Source organism: Schistocerca gregaria, chromosome 2, assembly GCF_023897955.1.
Source record: "Schistocerca gregaria isolate iqSchGreg1 chromosome 2, iqSchGreg1.2, whole genome shotgun sequence".
Classification (NCBI taxonomy): Eukaryota; Metazoa; Arthropoda; class Insecta; order Orthoptera; family Acrididae; genus Schistocerca; species Schistocerca gregaria.
This window is the reverse complement of record NC_064921.1, coordinates 759,278,398-759,305,401: the sequence shown is the minus strand read 5'-3', so window position 1 is coordinate 759,305,401 and position 27,004 is coordinate 759,278,398. Positions and strand designations below refer to the sequence as shown.

Genomic DNA, 27,004 nt, shown 5'->3' with positions numbered 1-27,004 from the left:
AAATCGACCATACATACAACAGAGAAGGGTTAACAAGGAATCACACAGTAACTACAGAAAAAACTACGTATGCGCACGGAACTGATATAGATTCATTTCATCAAAAACGTGTAAGGAGAATTTCTTGATGCTAAGAACACATCTAATCATAGAATGTCGTATAATGGAGAAGACAGTTCCAGAATGTGACAGAAGAGGAGGAGGAAACTGGTCATTCAGTAACGTGACGAGTGTGTATGTGGAGGACAGATTGATGTGTGCTTAAATAAGCCAGCAGGAGATGATAACATGCCTTTTGCGCTACTAAAATCTGTGGGCGAGGTAGAAACTTTCAGGTAATTTGAGTACGCGCCAAAAATCTATGAAATCGGCGACTGAACTTTAAATATCTGGGAAAGCATTATCGTCACATGGACAATGAAGGCACAAATGGATAAATGCAAAAACTGTCGGACAGTTGGTCTGACAAGTCACGACTGTAAACTGCTAACCAGATAAGTGTACAGAATGACAGAAGACATACTGAATGTCGAACAATCTGGTTTCATTATAGACAGTTCTGAACTTGCTCTTAGCAGCGAAAGGCAGACTGAAGTCAGGACACGGTCTTATCATTTGTGTACTTACAGAAAGCCTTTGAAAATGTAAGGCAGACGAATAATCTGCAGCATCTATAAAATCCAAGAGGGAGTAATACTAATGGAAGATCACGAACGACAAGTTGTGTAAAAAAGCATGTGTATCGAAGGAGAAGGAGAAGAAACTGAAAGAAAATGTCGGAGGTGCGCATGGAACCGACAGCAGTGCTAAGGTTCGCACACAACATTGCCCTTCTAGCCGTATATAAGGAGCGTCTAGAAGAAGTGGCGTGAACAGGATAGTTAGAATATTGCAAAGAGGGGGCAGTTAAATAGTAGTACGACATAGTTATCATCATAATTGGGAACGGGACAGTAATGATAGAAGTAAGATTACACAGAAATGGCTGAAACAAGGAACACGTTAGATGTAGATAAGGACGGGAAAAGAAATAGTCTTTTTATAAAAGGGGTCTCCTGGTAGCAGGTATCGAAACAGAAGTGAGGAAGAAGTTCACAGAAAGCTTATATCTGGGGATCAGCATGTAACACTTTCATGCCGATGTGCTCTTTGACCATTTATTATTTTATATATACTTGCTTTTATCTTTATGTAAATTTATATGTACACGATGTATGAATTAATTTATTTATTTTGCTGTATAATCAATTATGTATATTATGTAAATATCGCTGAGTAATCGCTGAGGGAATGCTAGGGAAACGTTAGGTTTTTGTCAACGAATAAGTATCGATGGAGTAGCGGCGTCTCTGGACGCGGGAGGATGTTACGTCAGAGCGCGCGCTACACAGAGAGAGAACTCTGGTGTGAGACTTGGTGAAGTGCTGACGCACGGATGGCGTGCACTGTACTGGAGGGGTGATTGTTTAGCGGCGCGTGGCAAGTGATGGCTGCACCAACAACAAGAACCCGCCACGCCAATATCATTGCCAATAACTGCCGTACTCGCTAATCATCATGGAAAGGAGCCAGCAGCAGTATCGTCGTCAGCAACTTCATCACGGTGAGAATGAACTGAAGCAAGATTGCTGCATCACAGGTTATTGTCAACTAGTTTTGTAACGGCGTTTCTCAGCTTTGTGGTGTTTTTCGAGCGAATAATTACCATAGTTTAATCAAAACTGTTTACCCGTGATTTTCCTAAAATCATTGACCAAGTACGTTCCTGTCCTGTCCTATTGTTACAATAATCCGAATACCGTTTATGAAAAATGAAAATTGCAGTGTCAGTTAATTTTGATTAAGAACTAAATGATTCAGTTAGATTAAAGATTTGAACTTATAGCATTCAGTAATTTCAGTCTCACTAACTTTAAATTTGAACTTTGATCTGAGGCGATCTAATTGTTGCAAACAGTAAATCAACTAATCAAATTAAAATGATTCCTGGCACTATGAACAAAAGCTCTAACTAGAATTAATTAGTGAGTGCAAAACTCAGTGACTATTGTAATTAGTTGTTAGTAAAGTTCTGGTTCACACTTTGACTTGCAGTCATGCTGAAGTATAATAATTACCTTTTGATACAGTAATTATCAATTTCTACTTCCCTGTTCAGAAGTCAATAGAGTTTCTTTTAATTATTTTTTGCCATTTTCCAAAATTCATATGAAATTAGTAGACGTTATTGTGAGGTAGCGCCATTGTCACTTACAACAGTAAGTAACCATTAATGTAAGTGTTATCTTGTATGTTGGCAACATTTTAGCTCTATTAGTTAATGATATTTAGAGTGCAAACTATGTTCTTTCTCGCATTATTACGTAAATGTTTCAATTGTTTTTGCTAACGTGAGTGCAGCCCTCTGTTGCCGCGCGTGTTCGAGTAATTCTTGACATTGACTGTTCGGCTCATTAATTCACCTACCGAACAGAAATTTTGCCCAATTGGTCTGACGACCATATTTCTTTTAGCTATAATTATTTCAGTAACTCTTATTGTTCTTTTCCGATCCACGTGATTCCCCTTCTCGTTGGCGCAGTACGTGAATGATAGCACAAACCTTTCGAACAATCATACTAAATGTTACAGTAATTAAGTAGGCGGAATAAGTTGCCCTAGAAGGCATATTGTTGTTAACCTCCTCCTCATTTATCGACTTTATACTGAATCTTGGGAACGGTAGCCTTTTCAAAATTTTATTCCAATTGTTTAGGCACATGCTTATACGGTCATATATTTCTAACGTTGCCGATAGAAGGGAAGGGGGACGTGACAAGCATTGTGCGAAAATGGAACGTGTACCATCGGAAATCCGGAGAAGAATAAGTTCGAATTGTTTGAAGTGTCGTGCTATCGAAGACTGTTCAAAATGGTGTGAACAAGTAAAATATGAAATGAGTTATGCAATAGATGGTCAAAAGAAATCTTTGGAAGGTCCAACCAGAAGACGGTACTGGCTAGTGGGGCATCTGCTAAAGTCTGTTTCAAGACTGCCCCATGGTGCAAGGCGGCCATGCCTGTCCTCATCGTTCTGCAGACGGTGTAGGCTGTGCGCCAGAGGGCCGTATTGCATGCGCCGTGCGCGTGCACCAGCTGCTTGGCTACCCGTGCCCGCAGGCAATGGGCCAGAGCCGTACGATTAGCAGGCATTAGTGAAAAACTGCCCGCACATCAGCCGTTCGTCCACTTATACCCACATGTGCCCGGGACAGCCCGGCTGCCCCGAGCTGGTACGCAAGCTGGAACAACCTCCTAAAACCGTCGGCACAAGGGACGACGCAGGTAACATTCACGTCCACGCAGACTGGGTATCCCACGTCACGGCACACGTCACGAGCTGGTTAACGTGATTTTACGCTCTCAGCACTATCTATAGGTACTTGTCGGATTTATTTGGCTCGCAAACCATACAGTTCGTTCATGAAAATGGACATGTGCAGAATTGCTGTGTTAGCTCTATTAAAATGCACATTTCCTTTTTTGATCATATCTAGTCATGTCGTTTCGTCGTGGTATTCACAAATAAAAACTTCAATATCCGTGAATGTGATATAAGACAAAAATGAAAGATACGTGTCCACTCAGGAAGGGCAACAGCTTGTAAAAGTTCAGCCATTGGAACAAATTCACTCCTGACATCAGCCACTCAAATTTACATTACGTCATATATTACATAAATTATTTCTATTAATTTCATAGGACAGTCTTACAACTTTTTAGTAAACAGGAAGGTGATTGGATATAGCGGGTAACGAATCCTCTTCCAATTCACCCTTGGTTCTGGACCATGGTGCCTTAACCAATTCAGTTTCTATTGGTCTCGTATTTTGTATTATAATCCGCTAAAGGCTTTAATCGCCGAAACGTTATTGCAATTAGTTATAACATACCCTAAGAACAGCAAAACGTTTTCATGAATCTGCAGTGGGTCGTAGCCATAATATGGCCTGCACTCATAATAAGCGAATTATAACACTAAAATAACTAAATACGAAAATTCTTTAACTACTAATATGACGTTAGCCATCATTATATTACAACAAATCCTGCCAATAACTATTCCTTCTTCAGAAATTCAATGTACCCGTGCTTAGAAACAGCAAGAATTCATGGGGTGTAGCGCATAACATAAAGAACATCGAATATTGGCTTTTGCCACACACGACAAATACAATATGGCGTCTTACTATCTGCTTACGCAGGGAGCGTTCTTGCTTCATACTGGTTCTACCTTACGTGGCGTGTTGCCGAAATATTGCAGAACTTATTTACTGTTTTACACGATGAAATGGCTTCTCAGCGAGAAATAGCAGGAAGTACGTCGCAAAACTATTAGAGCATCATGTCAACGTTAAGTAACTTGTCCTGCATACCGATGGCTTAAAGTGTACAGGCATAGATGACGGGGTGCTGAAAAGATCACAGAAGAATGACAGGGTCAGACAAGGGCTACTAGAATGTGCCAGGCAGGTTATAGATAATGTTTAGTATAATAGTACATACATAGATGCAGAGATTCACTTAGATCTAGAATAAATGAAAGATATCATTGAATCAGTCGAGAGACTAGTCAGATTTTAAAAAAAGGAGTGAGTGTTGGCGGTAAGCAACATGAGATAAGGAGGAGATATGAAGGAACGCCGAGCTTTGGAGAGAGTTAGTGAGAATTGTAACTGAATGGCTTGTGACCCACGAGTTAAAAGATACGGACAAAGAGAGTGGAAGGTATAGATCTACATCATACTCTGCAAGCCACTCTGTTTGTGACGGAGGGTTGTTCTGGTAGCACTAACTGTTCTCCCCTTTCCTGTTCCACTCGCGAATTTCGTAAGTCTCTGTATTAGTGCTTATTTCTCCAATTTTCACATCGTGTCATTTTAGGAGATGTGTGTGGGAGGAAATTATGTGTTGTCTGACTCTTCCCAGAAAGTGCTGTCTCGAAGTTTCAGTTGTCAACCTCTCTGTGATGCTAGACGCCTCTCTTGCAGCGTCTACTACTGGAATTTGTTGAGCGTATCTGTAGCGCTCTCGCGCAGACTAAACGATTCCATGACGAAACGCGCAGCTCTTCGTTGGATCTTATCTTCTATCAGTTCTACCTGCCAATGATCCCAGCTGATGAACAATATGCAATAATCGATCGAACAAGCCCCTTGTAAGGCACTTGCACCCTCTTGGAAACTGGGATATAGGCTTTTTATTCTTTATAGAATTCTCAAACATTTCTAGTTATGATTGTCTATGTTTGGACTAAACAGTTGTTTTAGAACTGCAGAGTGCTACGAGATAATATAGGCCTAATTTGGGTTTGTTTGGTTGTTGGACTGTTCACAGCAAATTATGCCTTTTCCTTGGAGGGGTGGTGGTTTCGAACACTGTCCTGCAGTCAACGTGAATGCGAAAATCTACGAAACATTTCCAAAATACAGACCCCAATTTATTCTCTGTTCTTTCCATTACCGCCCTTACCCGGCTGCAGATCGGGGCCAGCCCAACACGGTCGCACGATTTCCGGAGACTATTCCTATGTTCACTCCAGGAATAGGGACCTTGTCAAACTCCATGACGTGTAACACAGCACAACTTCCAGTCGTGGAATTACGAACTCAGCAGCCCAGATGGAAAGGCTGCAAAATAATGTGTAGAGCTGTGCAGACAAGGCCCGTCTTGGTTCAGCCCTCGTTTGTTAACAGTCGTTCGTCCCGGGCACTCTGCGTTTGTTTTAGCAAGTTACCTGCATTCCCTCCCCCCATGAACCATGGGCATACCGATGGCCGTACCGCACGTGCAAACACAACGGAGGAGTATCTGTTGAGAGGCCAGACAAACGTGTGGGTCCTGAAGGGGCAGCAGACTTTTCAGTAGTTGCAGGGGCAACAGTCTGGATGATTGACTGATCTGGCCTTGTAACAACAACCAAAACGGCCTTGCTGTGCTGGTACTGCGAACGACTGAAAGCAAGGGGAAACTACAGCCGTAATTTTTCTCGAGGGCATGCAGCTTTACTGTATGGTTAAATGATGATGGCGTCCTCTTGGGTAAAACATTCCGGAGGTAAAATAGTCCCCCATTCGGATCTCCGGGCGGGGACTACTCAAGAGGACGTTGTTATCAGGGGAAAGAAAACTGGCATTCTACGGATCGGAGCGTGGAATGTCAGATCCCTTAATCGGGCAGGTAGGTTAGAAAATTTAAAAAGGGAAGTGGATAGGTTAAAATTAGATATAGGGGGAATTAGTGAAGTTCGGTGGCAGGAGGAACAAGACTTCTGGTTAGGTGAATACAGGATTATAAATACAAAATCACATAGGGGAAACGCAGGAGTAGGTTTAATAATGAATAAAAAATAGGAGTGCGGGTTAGCTACTACAAACAGCATAGAGAACTCATTATTGTGGCCAAGATAGACACGAAGCCCATGCCTACTACAGTAGTACAAGTTTATATGCCAACTAGCTCTGCAGATGACGAAGAAATTGAAGAAATGTATGATGAGATAAAAGAAATTATTCAGGTAGTGAAGGGAGACGAAAATTTAATAGTCATGGGTGACTGGAATTCGTCAGTAGGAAAAGGGAGAGAAGGAAACATAGTAGGTGATTATGGATTGGGGCTAAGAAATGAAAGAGGAAGCCGTCTGGTATGATTATGCGCAGAGCACAACTTAATCATAACTAACAATTGGTTCAAGAATCATAAAAGAAGCTTGTATACATGGAAGAATCCCGGAGATACTAAAAGGCATCAGATAGATTATATAATGGTAAGACAGAGATTTAGGAACCAGGTTTTAAATTGTAGGACATTTCCAGGGGCAGATGTGGACTCTGACCACAATCTATTGGTTATGAACTGTAGATTAAAACTGAAGAAACTGCAAAAAGGTGGGAATTTAAGGAGATGGGACCTGGATAAACTGACTAAACCAGAGGTTGTACAGAGTTTCAGAGAGAGCATAAGGGAACAATTGACAGGAATGGGGGAAAGAAATACAGTAGAAGAAGAATGGGTAGCTCTGAGGGATGCAGTAGTGAAGGCAGCAGAGGATCAAGTAGGTAAAAAGACGAAGGCTAGTAGAAATCCTTGGGTAACAGAAGAAATACTGAATCTAACTGATGAAAGGAGAAAATATAAAAATGCAGTAAATGGAGCAGGCAAAAAGGAATACAAACAACTCAAAAATGAGATCGACAGGAAGTGTAAAATGGCTAAGCAGGCATGGCTAGAGGACAAATGTAAGGATGTCGAGGCTTATCTCACTAGGAGTAAGATACATACAGCTTACAGGAAAATTAAAGAAACTTTTGGAGAAAAGAGAGCCACTTGTATGAATATCAAGAGCTCAGATGGAAACCCGGTTCTAAGCAAAGAGGGAAAAGCAGAAAGGTGGAAGGAGTATATAGAGCGTCTATACAAGGGCGATGTACTTGAGGACAATATTATGGAAATGGAAGAGGATGTAGATGAAGATGAAATGGGAGATACGATACTGCGTGAAGAGTTTGACAGAGCACTGAAAGACCTGAGTCGAAACATGGCTCCGGGAGTAGACAGCATTCCATTAGAACTACTGACGGCCTTGGGAGAGCCAGTCCTAACAAAACTCTTCCATCTGGTGAACAAGATGTACGAGACAGGTGAAATACCCTCAGACTTCAAGAAGAATATAATAATTCCAATCCCAAAGAAAGCAGGTGTTGACAGATATGAAAATTACCGAACTATCAGTTTAATAAGTCACAGCTGCAAAATACTAACGCGAATTATTTACAGACGAATGGAAAAACTGGTAGAAGCCGACCTCGGGTAAGATCAGTTTAGATTCCGTAGAAATGTTGGAACAGGTGAGGCAATATTGACCTTACGACTTATCTCAGAAGAAAGATTAAGAAAAGGCAAACCTACGTTTCTAGCATTTGTAGACTTAGAGAAAGCATTTGAGAATGTTGACTGGAATACTCTCTTTCAAATTCTAAAGGTGGCAGGTGCAAAATACAGGGAGCGAAAGGCTATTTACAATTTGTGCATAAACCAGATGGCAGTTATAAGAGTCGAGGGGCATGAAAGGGAAGCAGTGGTTGGGAAGGGAGTGAGACAGGGTTGTAGCCTCTCTCCGATGTTATTCAATCTGTATATTGAGGAAGCAGTAAAGGACACAAAAGAAAAATTTGGAGTAGGTATTAAAATCCATGGAGAAGAAATAAAAACTTTGAGGTTCGCCGATGACATTGTAATTCTGTCAGAGACAGCAAAGGACTTGAAAGAGGAGTTGAGCGGAATGGACAGTGTCATGAAGGAGGATATACACTCCTGGAAATGGAAAAAAGAACACATTGACACCGGTGTGTCAGACCCACCATACTTGCTCCGGACACTGCGAGAGGGCTGTACAAGCAATTATCACACGCACGGCAAAGCGGACACACCAGGAACCGCGGTGTTGGCCGTCGAATGGCGCTAGCTGCGCAGCATTTGTGCACCGCCGCCGTCAGTGTCAGCCAGTTTGCCGTGGCATACGGAGCTCCATCGCAGTCTTTAACACTGGTAGCATGCCGCGACAGCGGGGACGTCAACCGTATGTGCAGTTGACGGACTTTGAGCGAGGGCGTATAGTGGGCATGCGGGAGGCCGGGTGGACGTACCGCCGAATTGCTCAACACGTGGGGCGTGAGGTCTCCACAGTACATCGATGTTGTCGCCAGTGGTCGGCGGAAGGTGCACGTGCTCGTCGACCTGGGACCGGACCGCAGCGACGCACAGATGCACGCCAAGACCGTAGGATCCTACGCAGTGCCGTAGGGGACCGCACCGCCACTTCCCAGCAAATTAGGGACACTGTTGCTCCTGGGGTATCGGCGAGGACCATTCGCAACTGTCTCCATGAAGCTGGGCTATGGTCCCGCACACCGTTAGGCCGTCTTCCGCTCACGCCCCAACATCGTGCAGCCCGCCTCCAGTGGTGTCGCGACAGGCGTGAATGGAGGGACGAATGGAGACGTGTCGTCTTCAGCGATGAGAGTCGCTTCTGCCTTGGTGCCAATGATGGTCGTATGCGTTTTTGGCGCCGTGCAGGTGAGCGCCACAATCAGGACTGCATACGACCGAGGCACACAGGGCCAACACCCGGCATCATGGTGTGGGGAGCGATCTCCTACACTGGCCGTACACCTCTGGTGGTCGTCGAGGGGACACTGAATAGTGAACGGTACATCCAAACCGTCATCGAACCCATCGTTCTACCATTCTTAGACCGGCAAGGGAACTTGCTGTTCCAACAGGACAATGCACGTCTGCATGTATCCCGTGCCACCCAACGTGCTCTAGAAGGTGTAAGTCAACTACCCTGGCCAGCAAGATCTCCGGATCTGTCCCCCATTGAGCATGTTTGGGACTGGATGAAGCGTCGTGTCACGCGGTCTGCACGTCCAGCACGAACGCTGGTCCAGCTGAGGCGCCAGGTGGAAATGGCATGGCAAGCCGTTCCACAGGACTACATCCAGCGTCTCTACGATCGTCTCCATGGGAGAATAGCAGCCTGCATTGCTGCGAAAGGTGGATATACACTGTACTAGTGCCGACATTGTGCATGCTCTGTTGCCTGTGTCTATGTGCCTGTGGTTCTGTCAGTGTGATCATGTGATGTATCTGACCCCAGGAATGTGTCAATAAAGTTTCCCCTTCCTGGGACAATGAATTCACGGTGTTCTTATTTCAATTTCCAGGAGTGTAATATGAACATCAACAAAAGTAAAACGAGGATAATGGAATGTAGTCGAATTAAGTCGGGTGATGCTGAGAGAATTAGATTAGGAAATGAGACACTTAAAGTAGTAAAGGAGTTTTGCCATTTGGGAAGCAAAGTAACTGATGATGGTGAAAGTAGAGAGGATATAAAATGTAGACTGGCAATTGTAAGGAAAGGGTTTCTGAAGAAGAGAAATTTGTTAACATCGAGTATAGATGTAAGTGTCAGGAAGTCGTTTTTGAAAGTATTTGTATGGAGTGTAGCCATGTATGGAAGTGAAACATGGACAATAAATAGTTTGGACAAGAAGAGAATAGAAGCTTTCGAAATGTGGTGCTACAGAAGAATGATGAAGATAAGTTGGGTGGATCACATAAGTAATGAAAAGGTACTGAATAGGAGAATAGAAGCTTGTGGCACAGCTTGAATAGAAGAAGGGATCGGTTGGTAGAACATGTTCTGAGGCATCAAGAGATAACCAATTTAGTATTGGAGGGCAGCGTGGGGGGTTGGGGTGATGGGGGGAGTGGGGGGGGGGGGATCGTAGAGGGATCCCAAGAGATGAAATACAGTAAGCAGATTCAGAAGGATGTAGGTTGCAGTAGTTACTGGGAGAGGAAGAAGCTTGAACAGGATAGAGTAGCATGGAGAGCTGCATCAAACCAGTCTCAGGACTGGAGACCACAACAACAACAACCATTGAAGCTTGTTACAGGATTTAAACACTCGGTACAAAAAATGATGGCAATTTTTAAATCGTGCCCCCTTTTGGTTAAATTTCTGTTGGACCCACGATTTTGGGCAGCGTTGTCGAAGACAGGTTATTACCAGCATGGCGCACAGGAGGGTGAGTAGGAAGGATAAGATTTGGGAGAGTAGGAGACTGTTGAGGAAGGAGAGTCGGTGAAGCGTAGCCGCGATCAGGAGGGCGGGAGTGTGCTGCTGACCAGCGAGAGCCCCAGCACGACGCGCAGCAGGATGACGACGGCGATGCCGAGGCGCGCGGACAGCGGCGTCAGCAGCGTGAGCACGGAGCCGACCAGCATGGAGGTGCCGAAGACGCGCCGGCCGCCGATCAGCTCGGCCAGCCGGCCGCCGGGGAACTCGGTGCACACGTAGCCCCAGAAGAAGCAGCCGATGATCATGTTCTGCCAGTACTCGTCCCAGTCGTAGCGCGTCTGCTCCACGCCGCCCTCCGCCGCCGCCTGGAACAACGCCTGCTCATGGAGGGAAGGTAGCTGCATTCTGCAACGAGCCTCAAAGCGAGCAAAGCGAGAGCTGGCTGTAAACTCATAATAGCAACTTTCTGTCCACTGCCACTCACACTCGTAAATAATAACTTTATTGAAATTTAAGTTCACTAGTACGTAAATTATCTGCCCAAAACAATCCAGACACCGCTATGTAAAGATGAATTAATCACTGTATGAGATGTGAGGCGGACCTACCCGTATAAAAGGGAGCAGGGAGTAGTACAAGCAGAATGGGTCGGTCAGGAGAGCTCAGCGAGTTTGAATATAGACTAGTTGCTGAGCAACCAGACTGACGTCTTTTCTTCATCCAGTCACGAATCGAAACAGGTTTCTTATTTTTTTTTCTTATGCAGCGATTCCACGCAAACAAGCTTTAACTCCATCACAACTCGTGCGACGTGCAGCTGCCAAAGCTTTCATTTCAGAGGCGACGCCGGAACCCACAAAACGACGAAACTGAAATGTATACTGGTTTCGCCGTGTCGGTAGTCAAATATGAAACCATTTGCGTGCAACTCGTCCCAATCAATGAGACGCGCAACCCAATGTCGTCGTGTAAACTAGGCTTAAGGAAACGGATGCAACTGTCGACGCTGAGCCGCCGTCAGTTACCGGGGAACGCACAGCCGCCACTGGGATCAACTGATTGCGTGCGTGCGGGGATCTACGATTGTTTGCCGGCCGCGGTGGTCTCGTCGTTCTAGGCGCGCAGTCCGGAACCGTGCGACTGCTACGGTCGCAGATTCGAATCCTGCCTCAGGCATGGATGTGTGTGATGTCTTTAGGTTAGTTAGGTTTAAGTAGTTCTAAGTTCTAGGGGACTGATGACCACAGCAGTTGAGTCCCATACTGCTCAGAGCCATTTGAACCATTTTCTACGATTGTTTCGCAGGTTTTCTTTGTAAATAAATGTGTGTGGGTGCCGCCGAGCAGACCCTTTGTCGCTGTATTCATTCTTGTGTCAATGTAGCATCCAATCGTGATTATGCTACAGGAGGGCGTGAAACAGGGGGCTAAGAGTGAATAAGCACCCTGCTTCAGATCACATACAGATTTCCTCAGATGAATTTGAACGATCCATAGTGATTCCAGCCTGTACACGACTGCAAAGATTGCGACTGCACTGAACTCCAAAGGGATACGATCACATTCAGTGGGGATGTAGCCCAACAATATCCTTAGAGAATAGTTGGTACAAATGGTTCAGACGGCTCCAAGCACTACGGGACTTAACATCTGAGGTCATCAGTCCCCTAGAACTTATAACTACTTAAACCTAACTAACCTAAGGACATCACACACATCCATGTCCGAGGCAGGATTCGAACCTGCGACCGTAACCTACCTGGGCATCATCATTTGTTGCAGGTCGTGGTTGACAATTCACATGTGGCTCAACACTTCCTGCTTCCTTAAATAACGTAACTATCCGGCGAACGGTCCGGACACTTGGGTGTTGTCGTCCAGGATATCGAGCACCATACATGGCACACGCCCGTTGGGCATTTTGATTACAATAGCCACACATCAACACAATATCGACCTTTCCCGCAATTGGTAACCGGTCATTTTAACACTGGTAATGTATCACGAAGCAAATACCGTGCGCACTGACGGAATGTTACGTGATACCTCGTACTTAGACGTTTGTATCCATTACAGCGCCATCTATCACAAAGCGAAAAAAGTGGTCCATCTAAAACATTCATATTTCTTTAGGTACTGCAGGAATATGTAACAAACAATGGGTGTCCCTATTTAAAAAAAACGCAGTTGACGTCCGTTTCACCCATGGCAGCGTCATCTAGTGGGTCAATCATAGTGCCGTCTGGTTTCCCTCTTCAAGCTAGACAAGTTTCGTTCTTTGTAGTTTTTTTCCATTTGAAGCTTATTTCGTGAGATATTTGGCCCAGTCACTATCAATGGACCACCCTGTAAAGTACCGACATGCAGGCAAGGCATTATTGTGGCATTTGTGCATTTCCGACGTGCTTGCAGTAAGTGAAGAAATGTAAACTATGGTGACGTTATTACCATAATTCGAACCTGCGACCGTAGCAGCCGCGCGGTTCCAGACTGAAGCGTCTAGATACGCTCGGTCACACCGGCCGGTGAGAGTACTTGAAAGTGGTTGAAAAGTCCGGGGGTGTCAGCAGCGTCAAGGGTTGTTAAGAACGTCATCGTGTTGCTCGTTACACTGAGAGCTGTCGTTTTACAGCGCGAAATGTGAGTGGGATCAACGCCCGAAGGTAAGGGGTGGTTTCATTGACGCCTCTTATGCCACCCTCTTGGCGTTTTCGTGTAGATTCTTGAGAGCATCTGAAAGGTTTTCCTAGATCATTCGTAAGAAAACTTTGTGATTTCAACTCTGGGCGTCTCTGTTCTAAACTTCATTGCAGAGTCGTGAAACTAACGGGTGAAATGTGGGTGAGATGGGGTGCGAGGACCTTCTCATCATGTGAAACGTACACTGTGGCGCCTTGTGGAATATTCTGGTGAAATATGGTGCCAATGTGTCATCAGTAACTCACTTTAAACGTCACATGAGCTTTTGAGCTCTGGTATTTTCTTCACTTGTGTCGGCAACTTGCTATCTGAAGTGTCGTGGAACCTGAGGCTGACGTCGCAGGGCGTCACTCTTCTGCACCATTACGGAGTAAGGTTGTAGGTCCATTGACACAAAGTTCAAAGTTACGCGTCTCAGTAGAAGAGTTACGGAGTTTCGAAAAAGCAATTCCTTAATTCTATTGCGTAGTGTATTTATAACTCTGGGTAGGCGCGCCGGTATGCATGCCGTTTTTGGGATTCGGGGAGGTACGCTGACTCTTCAGTCGAATCCGTCCTGGGGATTAACGACCAGGCCAGCGTGCCGGTCAGGCTGGGTGTGGTTTTTATGCGGTTTCCCACATTCAACTAGGCGAGTACGGGGCTAGTACGCACGTACCGCCCCAGTTTAAGGATTCACAAATATTTAGAAAACGTTCTTACACTTCCACATGGGATAATACAAGACAGATGGGGGCATAAAAAATCCGTTTCGAGAGCGGGCTGACTTTGGGCATTTCAGTTGACATGTCGATCCTGCGAAGGTAAGGGATAAAGGCCAGGAAAAATTAGAATAACGAAAATATGCACTGAAACGCCAAAGAAAGTGGTATAGGCATGCACATTCAAATACACAGATATGTAAGCAGGCAGAATACTGCACTGCGGTCGGCAACTCCTATATAAGACAACATGTGTCTGGTGCAGTTCTTAAATCAGTTACTGGCAGTTTAAGTGAGTTTGAACGGTGGCACACAGCATTTCCGAGGCAGCGATGAAGTGGGGATTTTCCCGTATGACCATTTCACGAGTGTACCGTGAATATAAGGAATCCAGTAAAACATCAAATCTCCGACATCGCTGCGGCCTCAAAAGATCCTGCAAGATCGGGGCCAACGACGATTGACGAGAATCGTTCAGCGTGACAGAAGCGCAACCCTTACGCAGATTGCTACAGATTTTAGTGCTGGGCCATCAACAAGTGTCAACGTTCGAACCATTCAACGAAACATCGATATGGGGTTTAGGAACCGAAGGCCCACTCGTGTACCCTTATGACTGCACGACACAAAGCTTTACGCTTCGCCTGGATCCGTCAACACTGACAGTGGACTGTTGATGGCTGGAAGCATGTTGTCTGGTCGGAAGAGTCTCGTTTCAAATTGTATCGAGCGGATGGACATGTACGGGTATGGAGACAATCTCATGAATTCATGGACCCTGCATATCAGCAGGGGACTATTCGAACTGGTGGAGACTCTGTAATGGTATGGGGCGAGTGCCGTTGAAGTGATATGCGACCTCTTATACTTATGGATACGACTCTGACAAGTGACACGTACGTAAGCATCCTGTCTGATCACTAGCATCCATTCATGTCCATCGTGGATTCCGACGGATCTGGGCAATTCCAGCAGGACACTGCGACACCCTAGACGTCCGGAATTGCTACAAAGTGGCCAAGGGAACACTCTTCTGAGTTTAAACACTTCCGATGACCACCAAACACCCCAGACATGAACATTATTGAGCATATCTGGGATGCCTTGCAATGTGCTGTTCAGAAGAGATCTTCACCCCGTCGTGTGTATTTACGGACAGCCCTGCAGTACTACTCCAGACATTAGTCGAGTGCATGGCAGATCATGTTGCAGTACTTCTGCGTACTCGTTGGGACGCTACACGACATTAGGCAGATGTACCAGCTTTTCTTTGGCTCTTCAGTATACAACGGAGAAATGATGCTACAGATTAACTAATAACTTGATGATTACCGAATTGGCAACTTTTAAATTTGATACTGCCACCTACGACAACACACTGGGGAAGAGAGTGCGGCAGAGGTGAGATGCGTACCTCAGCCAGAGTGGCGTTATCCAGGGCGGTAGACGGCGAGGCGGCGAGCGTGGCGTTGTCGGCTGCGGCCTGCGAGTGGTTGGTGGGCAGCACCATGGCCACGATGGCGATCGTCAGGTTGACTCGCAGCATGTAGTTGAACATGAAGCCCAGGATCACCATGATGTTGAGCACCTGCCGGCATGACAGGCAGCCTGCGGAAAGAAGCGAAGAAGGGTCAGCGGACGTCGACCTGTTGTACAGCTGTGCAACATAATTTATACTCGCTTGTTGTGACAGTTTTGGTGAAAATAAATCTCTTTTATAGGCAGGAATGTGATGTCTAGCACTCCCCAAGGTATGCCCTTTGCTGTTCCTGATCTATATAAACGATTTAGGAGACAATCTGAGCAACCGTCTTAGGTTGTTTGCAGATGATGCTGTCGTTTACTGACTAGTAAAGTCATCAGAAGAGAAAAATGGTTCAAATGGCTCTGAGCACTTTCGGACTTAACATCTGACGTCATCAGTCCCCTAGAACTTAGGACTACTTAAACCTAACTAACCTAATGACATCACACACATCCATGCACGAGGCAGGATTCGAACCTGCGACCGTAGCAGTCGTGCGGTTCCGGACTGAAGCGCCTAGAACCGCTCGGCCACCACAGCCGGTTCATCAGAAGTTCAAAACAAATTGCAAAGCAATTTATAAAAGATAACTGTGTGGTTCAAAAACTGACAATTGACCCTAAATAACGAAAATATGTGGTTATCCAGATGAGTGCTAAAAGGATTCCGTTAAACGTCCGTCACACGATAAATCAGTGAAATCTAAACGCCGTAAATTCAATTCAATTAACTACAGTATATAGGAACTACAATTACGAACAAAAATTGGAAGGAACACATAGAAAATGTTGTGGGGAAGGCTAATCAAAGACTACGTTTCATTGGCAGGATACTTAGAAAATGTAACAGATCTAAAGAGATTGCCTTCACTACGCTTGTCCGTCGTCTTTTAGAACACTGCTGCGCGATGTGGGATCCTAACCAGATAGGATAAACGGAGTACATCGAGAAAGTTCACTGAAGGGCAGGACGTTTTGTATTATCGCGAAATAGGCGAGAGAGAGTCACTTAGATTATTCATGATTTGGGGTGGACATTATTAAAGCAAAGGGATTTTCTCGTTGCAGCAGAATTTTCTTACGATATTCCAGTACCAATTTTCTCCTCCGAATGCGAAAATATATTGTTGACGTCAACCTACATAGAGAGAAGCGAACATCATAATAAAATAAGGGAACTCAGAGCTCGCTCGGAAAGATTTGGCATTCGGTTTTTCCGCGCTGTATGAGAATTCCTCAACTTCTGAATGGGATTCGGCAGAGTTACGCACTGTCGAGTACCGAACAAAATTGATTTCTTGTTAAATTTGTGGTTTGATTTAGGGCTTCCTAGCAGAGAACTAAACTCGTCGAGCTTAAAGAGGTGTAATAACTAGATGCCAAACTAGTATAACACTGCAAGTGGGAGCTATAGAGTCGTTACTGTTCACTCCATATAAATAATGTGGTGAATAACATATGACGTGAAGCTTTTCGAGGATGATACCGTTCCAACGCCAAAGCTACATTGACTGGAAAAAATACTAAAAAACCCAGAAGGTGAAGAAGAAACGAAATGAAACTTCACGGGTTGAGGTGGTATGTGAGGTTATTTCAGTCATTACAAATCGAGTTAAATGTACCAAGAACTACGCAGTATGAGCCCCTACTTGTCTGCATGGTAGCATTGGGAATACAACCCATATAATTCGAGGCTAACTGGTACGCAGCTGTTGTAACTCCATCTCTGTTGGTCCATCATGGACAGGGGACATCAGCTGGTTAAGGAATTGTCAGTATCAATGAAATTCTTCAACAGCCAAGTCTTCATTGGAAGACCTGGTTGCTGCCAAGCCTTCGAATGAAGCACTTGTGAAACGGTCTGAATGGACGAAATCTGGGTATACATGGTGCTGTATGGCATTTTCGCTTATTTTGTGAGATTCATATGGGCCCTGAAGATGGCATAACGGAATGCCGAAATTGGTTGTCATCAAAATAAAATAATATATCAGTTACACGGCTGTTCAAGAATTTATTGATATTGACAATTACTGTTGTAGCTGGTCCTTGATATCCTGGATTGTAGCAGCACTGGCATGGAGTGGAGCAGGTTCAACACTTGTTCAGTCGGGAACAGAACTAGACATCATGTTAACCACAGCAAGATCTCAATACCTCGGAGACAGTTCATATCGCAAAGTGCGATGTGTGGACGAGAATTGTCCTATTCAAAAATGGCACCACGATACTGTCGCGTGAGAGGTAACACATGAGAACGCAAGATGTGCGTGACGAACCGTTATGTCTTCAGAGTTCGCTCAATCACTGCCAGCCGTGACCTGCTGTCATACCCGAAGGCTCCTCACTTCCTGGCGCCAGAAGTAACACTGCTGTGACTTTCCAAAACATTGGAAGACTGTGGCATCAGCCCAAATTGCCGTCATACTCGCCGACGATGGTTCTATAGGGTAGTGCAGAGTCGCGATTCTTCCCTGAACAGAAGAAGACGCCATTCATCATCGGTCGATGCTTCCTGATTGCCCACCAATCCAAATGCATCCGCATGTGTTTTGGTGTTAACGGCAGTCTACGTAGAGGGCAGTATTTCTCTAGTCCGGCTGTCGCTAGCCTCTGACCAATGCTATGGGATGATACAGAATGTTACAGCGATTCCATTATTTGCTCTCGGACGGCAGGCACCTACTTGAAGATATTACGATGTACTTAGTGCACAGTACGACGATCCTCCCCTGTGATGGTCAGATGTGTTTGATCTGAACTTTGAAGACGAGTATCCCTGCTCTCACGTTCCAATGCAATCCAATATCGGGCCACTGCTCACATCCGAATCCCCCATAAATCTAGAGTCTGCATGATTCTGCCGGCCGCGGTGGTCTCGCGGTTCTAGGGGCGCAGTCCGGAACCGTGAGACTGCTACGGTCGCAGGTTCGAATCCTGCCTCGGGCATGGATGTGTGTGATGTCCTTAGGTTAGTTAGGTTTAAGTAGTTCTAAGTTCTAGGGGACTGATGACCACAGCAGTTGAGTCCCATAGTGCTCAGAGCCATTTGACCATTTTTTTGCACGATTCTACCAGCCGTCTAGATGGAGACTCACAATGACGCACTGGCACTGTTCACGTCTCTTTTGTATCCTACCAGTCTTGGTAAAAACACTAAACAGGAACAACATTAGTGCGTTATGATTTACATTCTATACTGTTAAACAGAACTGCAACACTAATCATTGCATATCCGCCGATGGCGTGAATATGAACGAAGTTACGTTGACATCCAGCTATGTCTTCTGAGTATTTAACTATTTTTGTGAGGCAGCGTGTAAAAAAATGAAGGAAAATATGCAGGGCATCTACGGTTGGTGCAGGGACTGCCAGTTGATCAACAACGTAAATAAATGTGAATTACTTCTCGTAAATGACCGGGAAGAGTCATAACTACTCTACTACACTATTGGCCATAAATCTGCTGCTTGACAGCCTTGTAAAAGGCAGCAGACAGTCCAAGAGCGAAGTCACCTCATTCACATTGCGGCGGCGTCAACACGAGGTGGGCGTGAAGAATAAAATTTCACGATCGCCCGAGCCAATCAGGGGACGTTAGCAGAGCACCTAGGCGAGATGTCGTTACCTTCGTTACATGATAAAAAAAAAGAAGCTACTGATAATGCAACAACGCCTGCCAAGAGCTTTTACGGACTAGTCCTGCACTATAACAAACTCGTTAAGGAAGCATGGCAGAGTGAGACTGCTGACAACCTCGTAATAGCAAGATCTATGTGATCATGACAAGAGACGTTGCGTAACTATCAGCTACTATTTCGCTCTGTAAGTATCCCAGCATTTTAGCTCGTCACGCAGTCAACCAGACGGATCGATGGCGATGTTAATCCAACACACGCGCCGCCTTCACTCACTGCCGCGGCTTCACTGTATCGCCATCGCGGGCCGCGAACCGCCACAGCAGCAGCCAGCCGGGAACGGAGGGTACGGCGCCTACTAACTAGAGCGAGCTGAAGGTCGCTTACGACGCGGTTCCTCGACGGGGATCTATGGCTGTTCAAGATGCTGACTGAAACTTATGGAAATAAATAATTGAGTCTCAAGTCAGTAAAAATAATAATAAGTATACAATACCTAGAATTAACAGTCTGGAGCGATCAAAAATGGCATGTTCACATACAACTGGTCATAGCAAAAGAAGCAGATACTAGATTGAGATTCACTGGAATAGTTCTAATAAAGCGTAATTCGTCCGGACAGTGACTTATAAAAATCCATGATCGACAGTATCTTCAATATCGCACGGCAGTCCGATATCATTAGCGGGTGTGATCAATAGATGAGAGCAAGACAGAGAGATAGAGAGAGGGAGAGAGAGAGAGAGAGAGAGAGAGAGAGAGAGAGAGAAGAACCAACGAAGAGCGATTCGGTTCGCTATGGGTTAGTCTAGTAGATTAAGCATGAGAGTGTTATGGAGATGCTCAACGATGTCCAGGGGCACACTCTACGAGAGGGGTGGTGTTCGTCGAGGAGACGTTTGCTGTTAAAATTTCTAAAGATTGCATGGAAGAAGAGTCGAACAACATATTACCTCCTCCCACTTACAGCCCTTCAAATTACAACAGCGGCAAAATCAGAGAGATTCGTCCGTATATGCTGGCATGCCGACAGTCTCTCTTCTCTTGCACAATTCACGAATGGAACAGGAAAGGAAGGCAATTGATGGTGGTGCCAAAAGAGCTGGTGGTAAATTGTAACACGTAGCGCGCTTGCTTGAGAGACGGGGAAGCGAAGAAGACCCGGATCGAATCCGCGCAGTGATTTGGAATTACAACAGAGACTGGTGCATCGGCCAACCTGAGTGTGGTTTTTGTTTTCCTCACTCTTTCACGTAAACTCTGAGCTGGCCCCCAATTTCCGCCTCAGAAAATGCGATACACAAATTGTTACAATGCGATGGCACAAAAGACAGAGTTTACACGATTCGCAGACAGGTGGTGCACGCGACTACCCTCTCCCCAGTAACTGACGACTGAGGGACTACGAGACAGGAAGGGCATCCGGACGTAAAGTTAAAAAAATAAATTTGACAAATCTTGAGAACAGCTTTCCCGCACTAGACTGGATCAACGCTACTAAGAAGAAGATAGCGGTACCAGAAGCAGCGTTCACCAACATTTCCTAAGATGGCTCGAGGATTATGTGAGTGCCATTCAGTACGTAATGCAGCACACCTTTCATGGGTCAATTTCGGTTGAAAAAATGAGGAATTTGCTGTGGGACATCGTCGAATATTCCTGCTTGAGCCCCTACAGTTTCATGAGCCCCTACACTTTCATGAAGTTCTGATAGGTGGCGGCGCTATGCGTAGTCTTCAAAATGGTGTCTGTAACGAAGGTGCGATCCAGACACAGGTGTGTCATTGAGTTTCTTTTGGCGGTAAGCCAGAGCATTGAAGATACTCATAGGCGCTTGCAGAATGTCTGCGGAGACACGGCAGTCAACTAAAGTACGATGAGTCGTTGAGCTAGGCGCCTGTCATCATCCCAACAAGGTCGCACAGACCTCTTCGATTTCCCGAGTGTCGCCCGGCCGTACACACCCTAACAAAATCGAAACGACTTCAGTGTGTTCGTCTCCACAAAACGGACTTGTCCTTAATGACAACGCAAGGATTCAAACAAGATTGTGTAGCAGAGAGGATCTCACAAAGCCTCATGGGACTGTTCTTTCTCATCCACCCTACCGTCAGGATCTTGCATCTCCCTACTACTTGGCCCAATGAAGGACGCACTCCACGGGAAGCAGTACGCGGATTATGGTGAGGTTATTATTGCAGCAAGAAGATGGCTCCGACGTCGACCAGTAGAGCGATACCATGCGGCCATACAGGTCCTCCGAATAAGGTGGAGCAAGGTCGTCCCATTGTTCGCAGATTATGTTGAAACATAGGGTTTTGTAGCCAAAAAGGGGAATAAAGCAAGTACCACAAAACCACTGGGCTTCATGGTGATAGTAGACTAGGATCCATTATGATGTATTAAGACTTGGCTTTCCTCGAGGCCAGCGCAGAACCAAAAGGCAAATCTTCGTTGATCCTTTATGGATCGTGGGACGACGGCTGGCATGAACTTTTTGAGGCAATAGTATACCAACAGCCGCATGATTTGTAGAAGTTTATTTTATTTTATGAACCTCTATGTGCTACCAGTTTCGGCATTACATTGATGCCATCTTCAGGCCCCACTCGTCATAGTGGTAAAATCGCTATACATGGAAGGAACCATATAACTGGATCCGTGAATCAATCGTCCTGCAACAGCTCTTGGTGGCGAGGCGACACAGATTGTGTTGTAGTTTGTAGTTATCTCATTTATGCTTCTCCCAATTTCTTTCGCCTCTCTTCGGTTTACTTTGAATTAACGTTCTGTACTCATTACACTGTTCATTACTTTCAACAGCTCCTGCAATTGCTCCTCACTTTCACTGAAGATTGCAATGTCATCAGCGAATCTTATCATTGATATCCTTTCACCATGAATCCTCTATTTCTGACATTGCTTCTTTGATGCGTACACTGATCGGTACTGGCGAAAGACTGCTTCATACATCTATAGTATTTTTCTGTGTCGTATAGAGTTTAGAAAACATTTCCCCATGTGTTCCGGAGTTACGCTTCCATGCCACTTTTTCCCCTCCCCTACACATCCATCCATCCTAGGAGCACAGCACTCAGGATGCTCTAGTCACTCTACCTTTTACCCAGTTAGCAAGTCGTATGTATTCAAGTTTGGCTGAAACTGTTCGAAATGTTCCAGAGCAATCCTTTCCTACTGCCACAGCCCCTGTGGGGTTATAATGTACTGGGGTTGTCGTCAACCAGCTCAGAAGCCCTGAAGACTAGATAATCGACACTAATATACTAAATTTCCGATTAGTTTTACATGTCATCCATTACACACCCCCATTCAACCCTTAAGGACGACAGGTCAGTTTTCCTGCAACAATGTATTTAAATGGTTCAAATGACTCTAAGCACTATGGCACTTAACATCTGATGCCACCAGTGGCCTAGACTTTAGAACTACTTAAACCTATCTAACCTAAGGACGTCACACACATCCATGTCCGAGGCAGGATTCGAACCTGCGATCGTAGCAGCAGCATGGTTCCGGACTGAAGCTCCTATAACCGCTTGGCCACAGCGGCCGGCAACAATGTATTCTTCCAGATATGATATCATACAGTGGCAAGAAGAAATTGCTCTAGGCATTCCAAGATGTGTGTATAGGTCATCGCTTTCCCACAATTTATCGAAATTGAAGTATGTATAGACAAAGCGAAGAAGTTGGAGGAAACTTTAAAAAAGGGGTACCATGCAATGATTGAAGTTTCGTCGATCTGTAATTACCCATCATCGATTATTCACACTAATTTGCTAACTAATCAAGCTAATTTCATTTTTGATTCCATGAATACGGTTTTTGCATCAATATGTGATGAACTGTCGTTCACATTCAGTTAACTACCATGACCGAACTGAGTTATAACAATGGTTTATGTATTAACTTCCCGCAATATGAACAACGGTTATTAATAAAGATTATCGTTTGGCTGTAGGACGTGTTATTTTACTATGCTGAAGCCCATCTATATTCTGGTTGTGAGGTGACGAGGCAAGAGAATCTTGCCATTCGAGAATGATGGATTGGCTGCAGCAAACAAGGGCTGTCAAGAGCCCAGGCTTTATCTCCATTACAATATTGTATGGGGACAGAATAAAGACGAAATCTGCTGGAACAAGTAATATATAAACTTTTCTCTCGCATTAAGGTTGTTGCGATACACATAAAATAACGAGAAAAGATCTCGAAAGAGTTGCAAAGTGAGACCGTGTCTGGGATGAGCTTGAGAACATTTAATTTAATGTTTTGGAAAGATGACACTGGTAAGCTGTAAATATGCGATCATAGGACCATGTGCGCTTTTGAAAATTTTTATAAGATTTATTTTATGATTAACATTTAAAGTTGTTTAAATGCTACACTTATTGGAAATAGGTTATATGTTTTATGGGTTTCGTTACACGAAGCTTTCTCCTGACGTATACTAGGAGTGCATGCTGAGAAGTAATGCCTCCGAATTTTTTATGTGAACACTCTTAAAGCTTTTTAAATACACTGAAGAGCCGAAAAAACTGGTACACCTGCCTAAAATCGTGGAGGGCCCCCGCGAGCATGCAGAAGTGCTGCAACACGACGTGGCATGGACTAGACTAATGTCGTAACTAGTGCTGGAGGGAACTGACACCATGAATCTTGCAGGGCTGGGCGTAAATCTGTTGGAGTACGAGTGGATGGAGATCTCTTCTGAACAGCACGCTGCAAGACATCGCCGATATGTTCCATAATGTTAACGTCTGGGGAGTTTGGTGACCAGCGGAAGTGTTTAAACTCAGAAGAGTGTTCCTGGAACCACTCTGTAACAATTCTGGACGTGTGGGGCGTCGCATTGTCCCGCTGGAATTGCCCAAGTCCGTCGGAATGCACAATGGACATAAATGGGTGCAGGTGATCAAACAGGATGCTTACGTACGTGTGACCTGCTAGAGTCGTATCTAGACGTATCAGGGGTCCCATATCACTCAAACTGCACGTGCCCCCCACTATTACAGAGCCTTTGCCAGCTTGAATAGTCTCCTGCTGACATGCAGGGTCCATGGATTCATGACGTTGTCCCCATACCCGCACACGTCCATCTGCTTAATACAATTTGAAATGAGAATCGTCCAACCAGGCAACATGTTTCCAGTCGTCAACAGTCCAATGTCGGTGATGACGGGCCTAGACGAGGCGTAAAGTGTTGTGTCGTACAGTCATCAAAGGTACACGAGGGGGCCTAGGGCTCCGAAAGCTCATATCGATGATGTTTAGTTGAATGATTCGCACGCTGACTCTTGTTGATGGTCCAGTATTGATACCTGCAGCAGTTTGTGGAAGGTCGTCGTTGGTCCCTCTCTTGTAGGCTCTATTTTCGGCGGCAGCGATGTCGGAGATTTGATGTTTTATCGGACTCCTGATATTCACGGTACATTCGTGAAATGGTCGTACGGGAAAATCTCCACTCCATCGTTACCTCTGAGATGCTGTGTCCCATCGCTCTTGCGCCGAGAATAATATCATGTTCAAACTCACTTAAATCTTGATAACGTTCGCCAGACACTTGTCTTGTATAGGCGTTACCGACGGCAGCGCCTTATTCTGCCTGTTCACATACATCTGTATCTGAATATGCATGCCTATACCAGTGTCTCAGGCGCTTCAGTGCAAAACAAACCTTATTAACATCCTACATCATTATTCTTCATGAGTATTTATCTGTCAACATAGTCACCCCGGCGAAGAACGCATTTCTCCCATCGAAAGACCTATTTGTTGATACCGTCACTGTGAACGTTCGGTTTTGTTGCCGGAGCCACAAGCTCACCTTTGCTTGCACCACTTCATCACTGTTTTGGAGATGAATGTCGCAGGGGGCCAAGACGGCAACGTATGGAGGATGATTGTTGACAGTGAAACAGCGCTCGTGTATGGTCTGGCATTGTCATGTTCTCTTCCGGCAGCGTAAGACTCACGCTCACACGTGTCACTTCTCCAACGCGCTCTCATCTTCGTCAGATACTGCGGCTAATTTAAGTGCCAGACCTGTTTTCCATTGAACATACGTCTAAAGCGGTTGTAAGGCATCTAGTCCAATCAGTATTACTGACAACATCCCTTGAGCAGCTACATACCTGCCTGAAGACAGCAACATATATACATACCGGGTGATCAAAAAGTCAGTATAAATTTGAAAACTTAATAAACCACGGAATAATGTAGAGAGAGAGAGAGGTAAAAATTGACACACATGCTTGGAATGACATGGGGTTTTATTAGAACCAGGCGCTCCACCCCATATTGCTAGACGTGTGAAAGATCTCTTGCGCTCGTCGTTTGGTGATGATCGTGTGCTCAGCCGCCACTTTCGTCATGCTTGGCCTCCCAGGTCCCCAGACCTCAGTGGGTGCGATTATTGGCTTTGGGGTTACCTGAAGTCTCAAGTGTATCGTGACCAACAGACATCTCTAGGGATGCTGAAAGACAAGATCCGACGCCAACGCCTCACCATAAGTCCGGACATGCTTTACAGTGCTGTTCACAACATTATTCTTAGACTACAGCTATTGTTGAGGAATGATGGTGGACATATTGAGCATTTCCTGTAAAGAACATCATCTTTGCTTTGTCTTACTTTGTTACGCTAATTATTGCTATTTTGATCAAATAAAGTGCCATCTGTCGGACATTTTTTGAACTTTTGTATTTTTTGGTCCTAATAAAACCCCATGTCATTCCAAGCATGTGTGTCAATTTGTACCTCTCTATTTACATTGTTCCGTGATTTATTCAGTTTTCAAATTTATACTGACTTTTTGATCACCCAGTATATTTCTATATGTTACGGAATAGCCGGCCGCTGTGGCCGAACGGTTCTAGGCGCTAAAGCTTGGAACCGCGCGACCACTACGGTCGTAGGCTCGAATCCTGAATCGGGCATGGATGTGTGCGATGTCCCTAGGTTAGTTAGGTTTAAGTACTTCTAAGTTCTAGAAGACTGATGACCTCAGACGTTAAGTCCCACAGTACTCAGAGCAATTTGAATTTTGTTACGGAATATTGTAAATACTGATTGTATCAGTTATTGAGTTGTAACGGCATAATGCTTTTGTTTTATGAACTTCGTCAATTACACTGGGCACGAACGATGAAAAACTGTTTTTAAGTATGTCATGTATGGATGTTGTCATTTTAAGAAACAATTTAACGATGTGTGAAGCCGTAATGGCGCGAACACTAATCAACGATGTTTTATGGTACGAAGATGACTAGATTGTTAGCCAAAACTAGTAATGAGCACTAATAAAGCTTTCATGTGCGATCTTGACTTCACGGGTTTTCAATCCCTAACACAAATAAAAAAAAAATTAGATCAGATCGAGCATCTCCTGACTTACAATGTCAACAAACTTGACCACACTTGAGTGTTTGTCAGCGGTTTCATCCAACCAATTTCCCTCCAACTTCTCATTCTCGAAAAGCGTGCGGCAAAAACAAAAACTTTCCGTGCGGGCGTTGATCTCTCTTATTTAATTACAATAATCATTTGTCTCTATGTAGGTGTGCGCCACGAAAGTATTTTCGCGTTTGGAGGAGAAAACTGGCGGTCGATTTCTTGAAAAGATTCTGCCTCAACGAAAACCGCTTGTGTGTTCATGATTGTCACACCAACTCACGTATAATACACGTTACACTCCCCTTTTTCGCGATAATACAAAACGGGCTGACCCTCTTTGAATTTTTTTCGATGTCTTACGTCAATCCTATATGATGGGGATCCCATAATACACAATA

The 27,004-nt window shown here is 44.8% G+C and overlaps 1 protein-coding gene across 1 annotated transcript in view; it reads right to left on the bottom strand.

The window, feature by feature from the left end:
• The window catches only part of LOC126334968 (sialin), a 375,208-nt gene that overhangs the window by 73,968 nt on the left and 274,236 nt on the right, over window positions 1-27,004 (bottom strand). The window contains exons 4-5 of the mRNA XM_049997753.1: window positions 15,442-15,635; window positions 10,735-10,992 (exon numbers count right to left, since the gene is read on the bottom strand). Of these exons, the coding sequence (XP_049853710.1) occupies window positions 10,735-10,992; window positions 15,442-15,635 (452 nt within the window). The remainder of the gene's footprint in view (window positions 1-10,734; window positions 10,993-15,441; window positions 15,636-27,004) is intronic.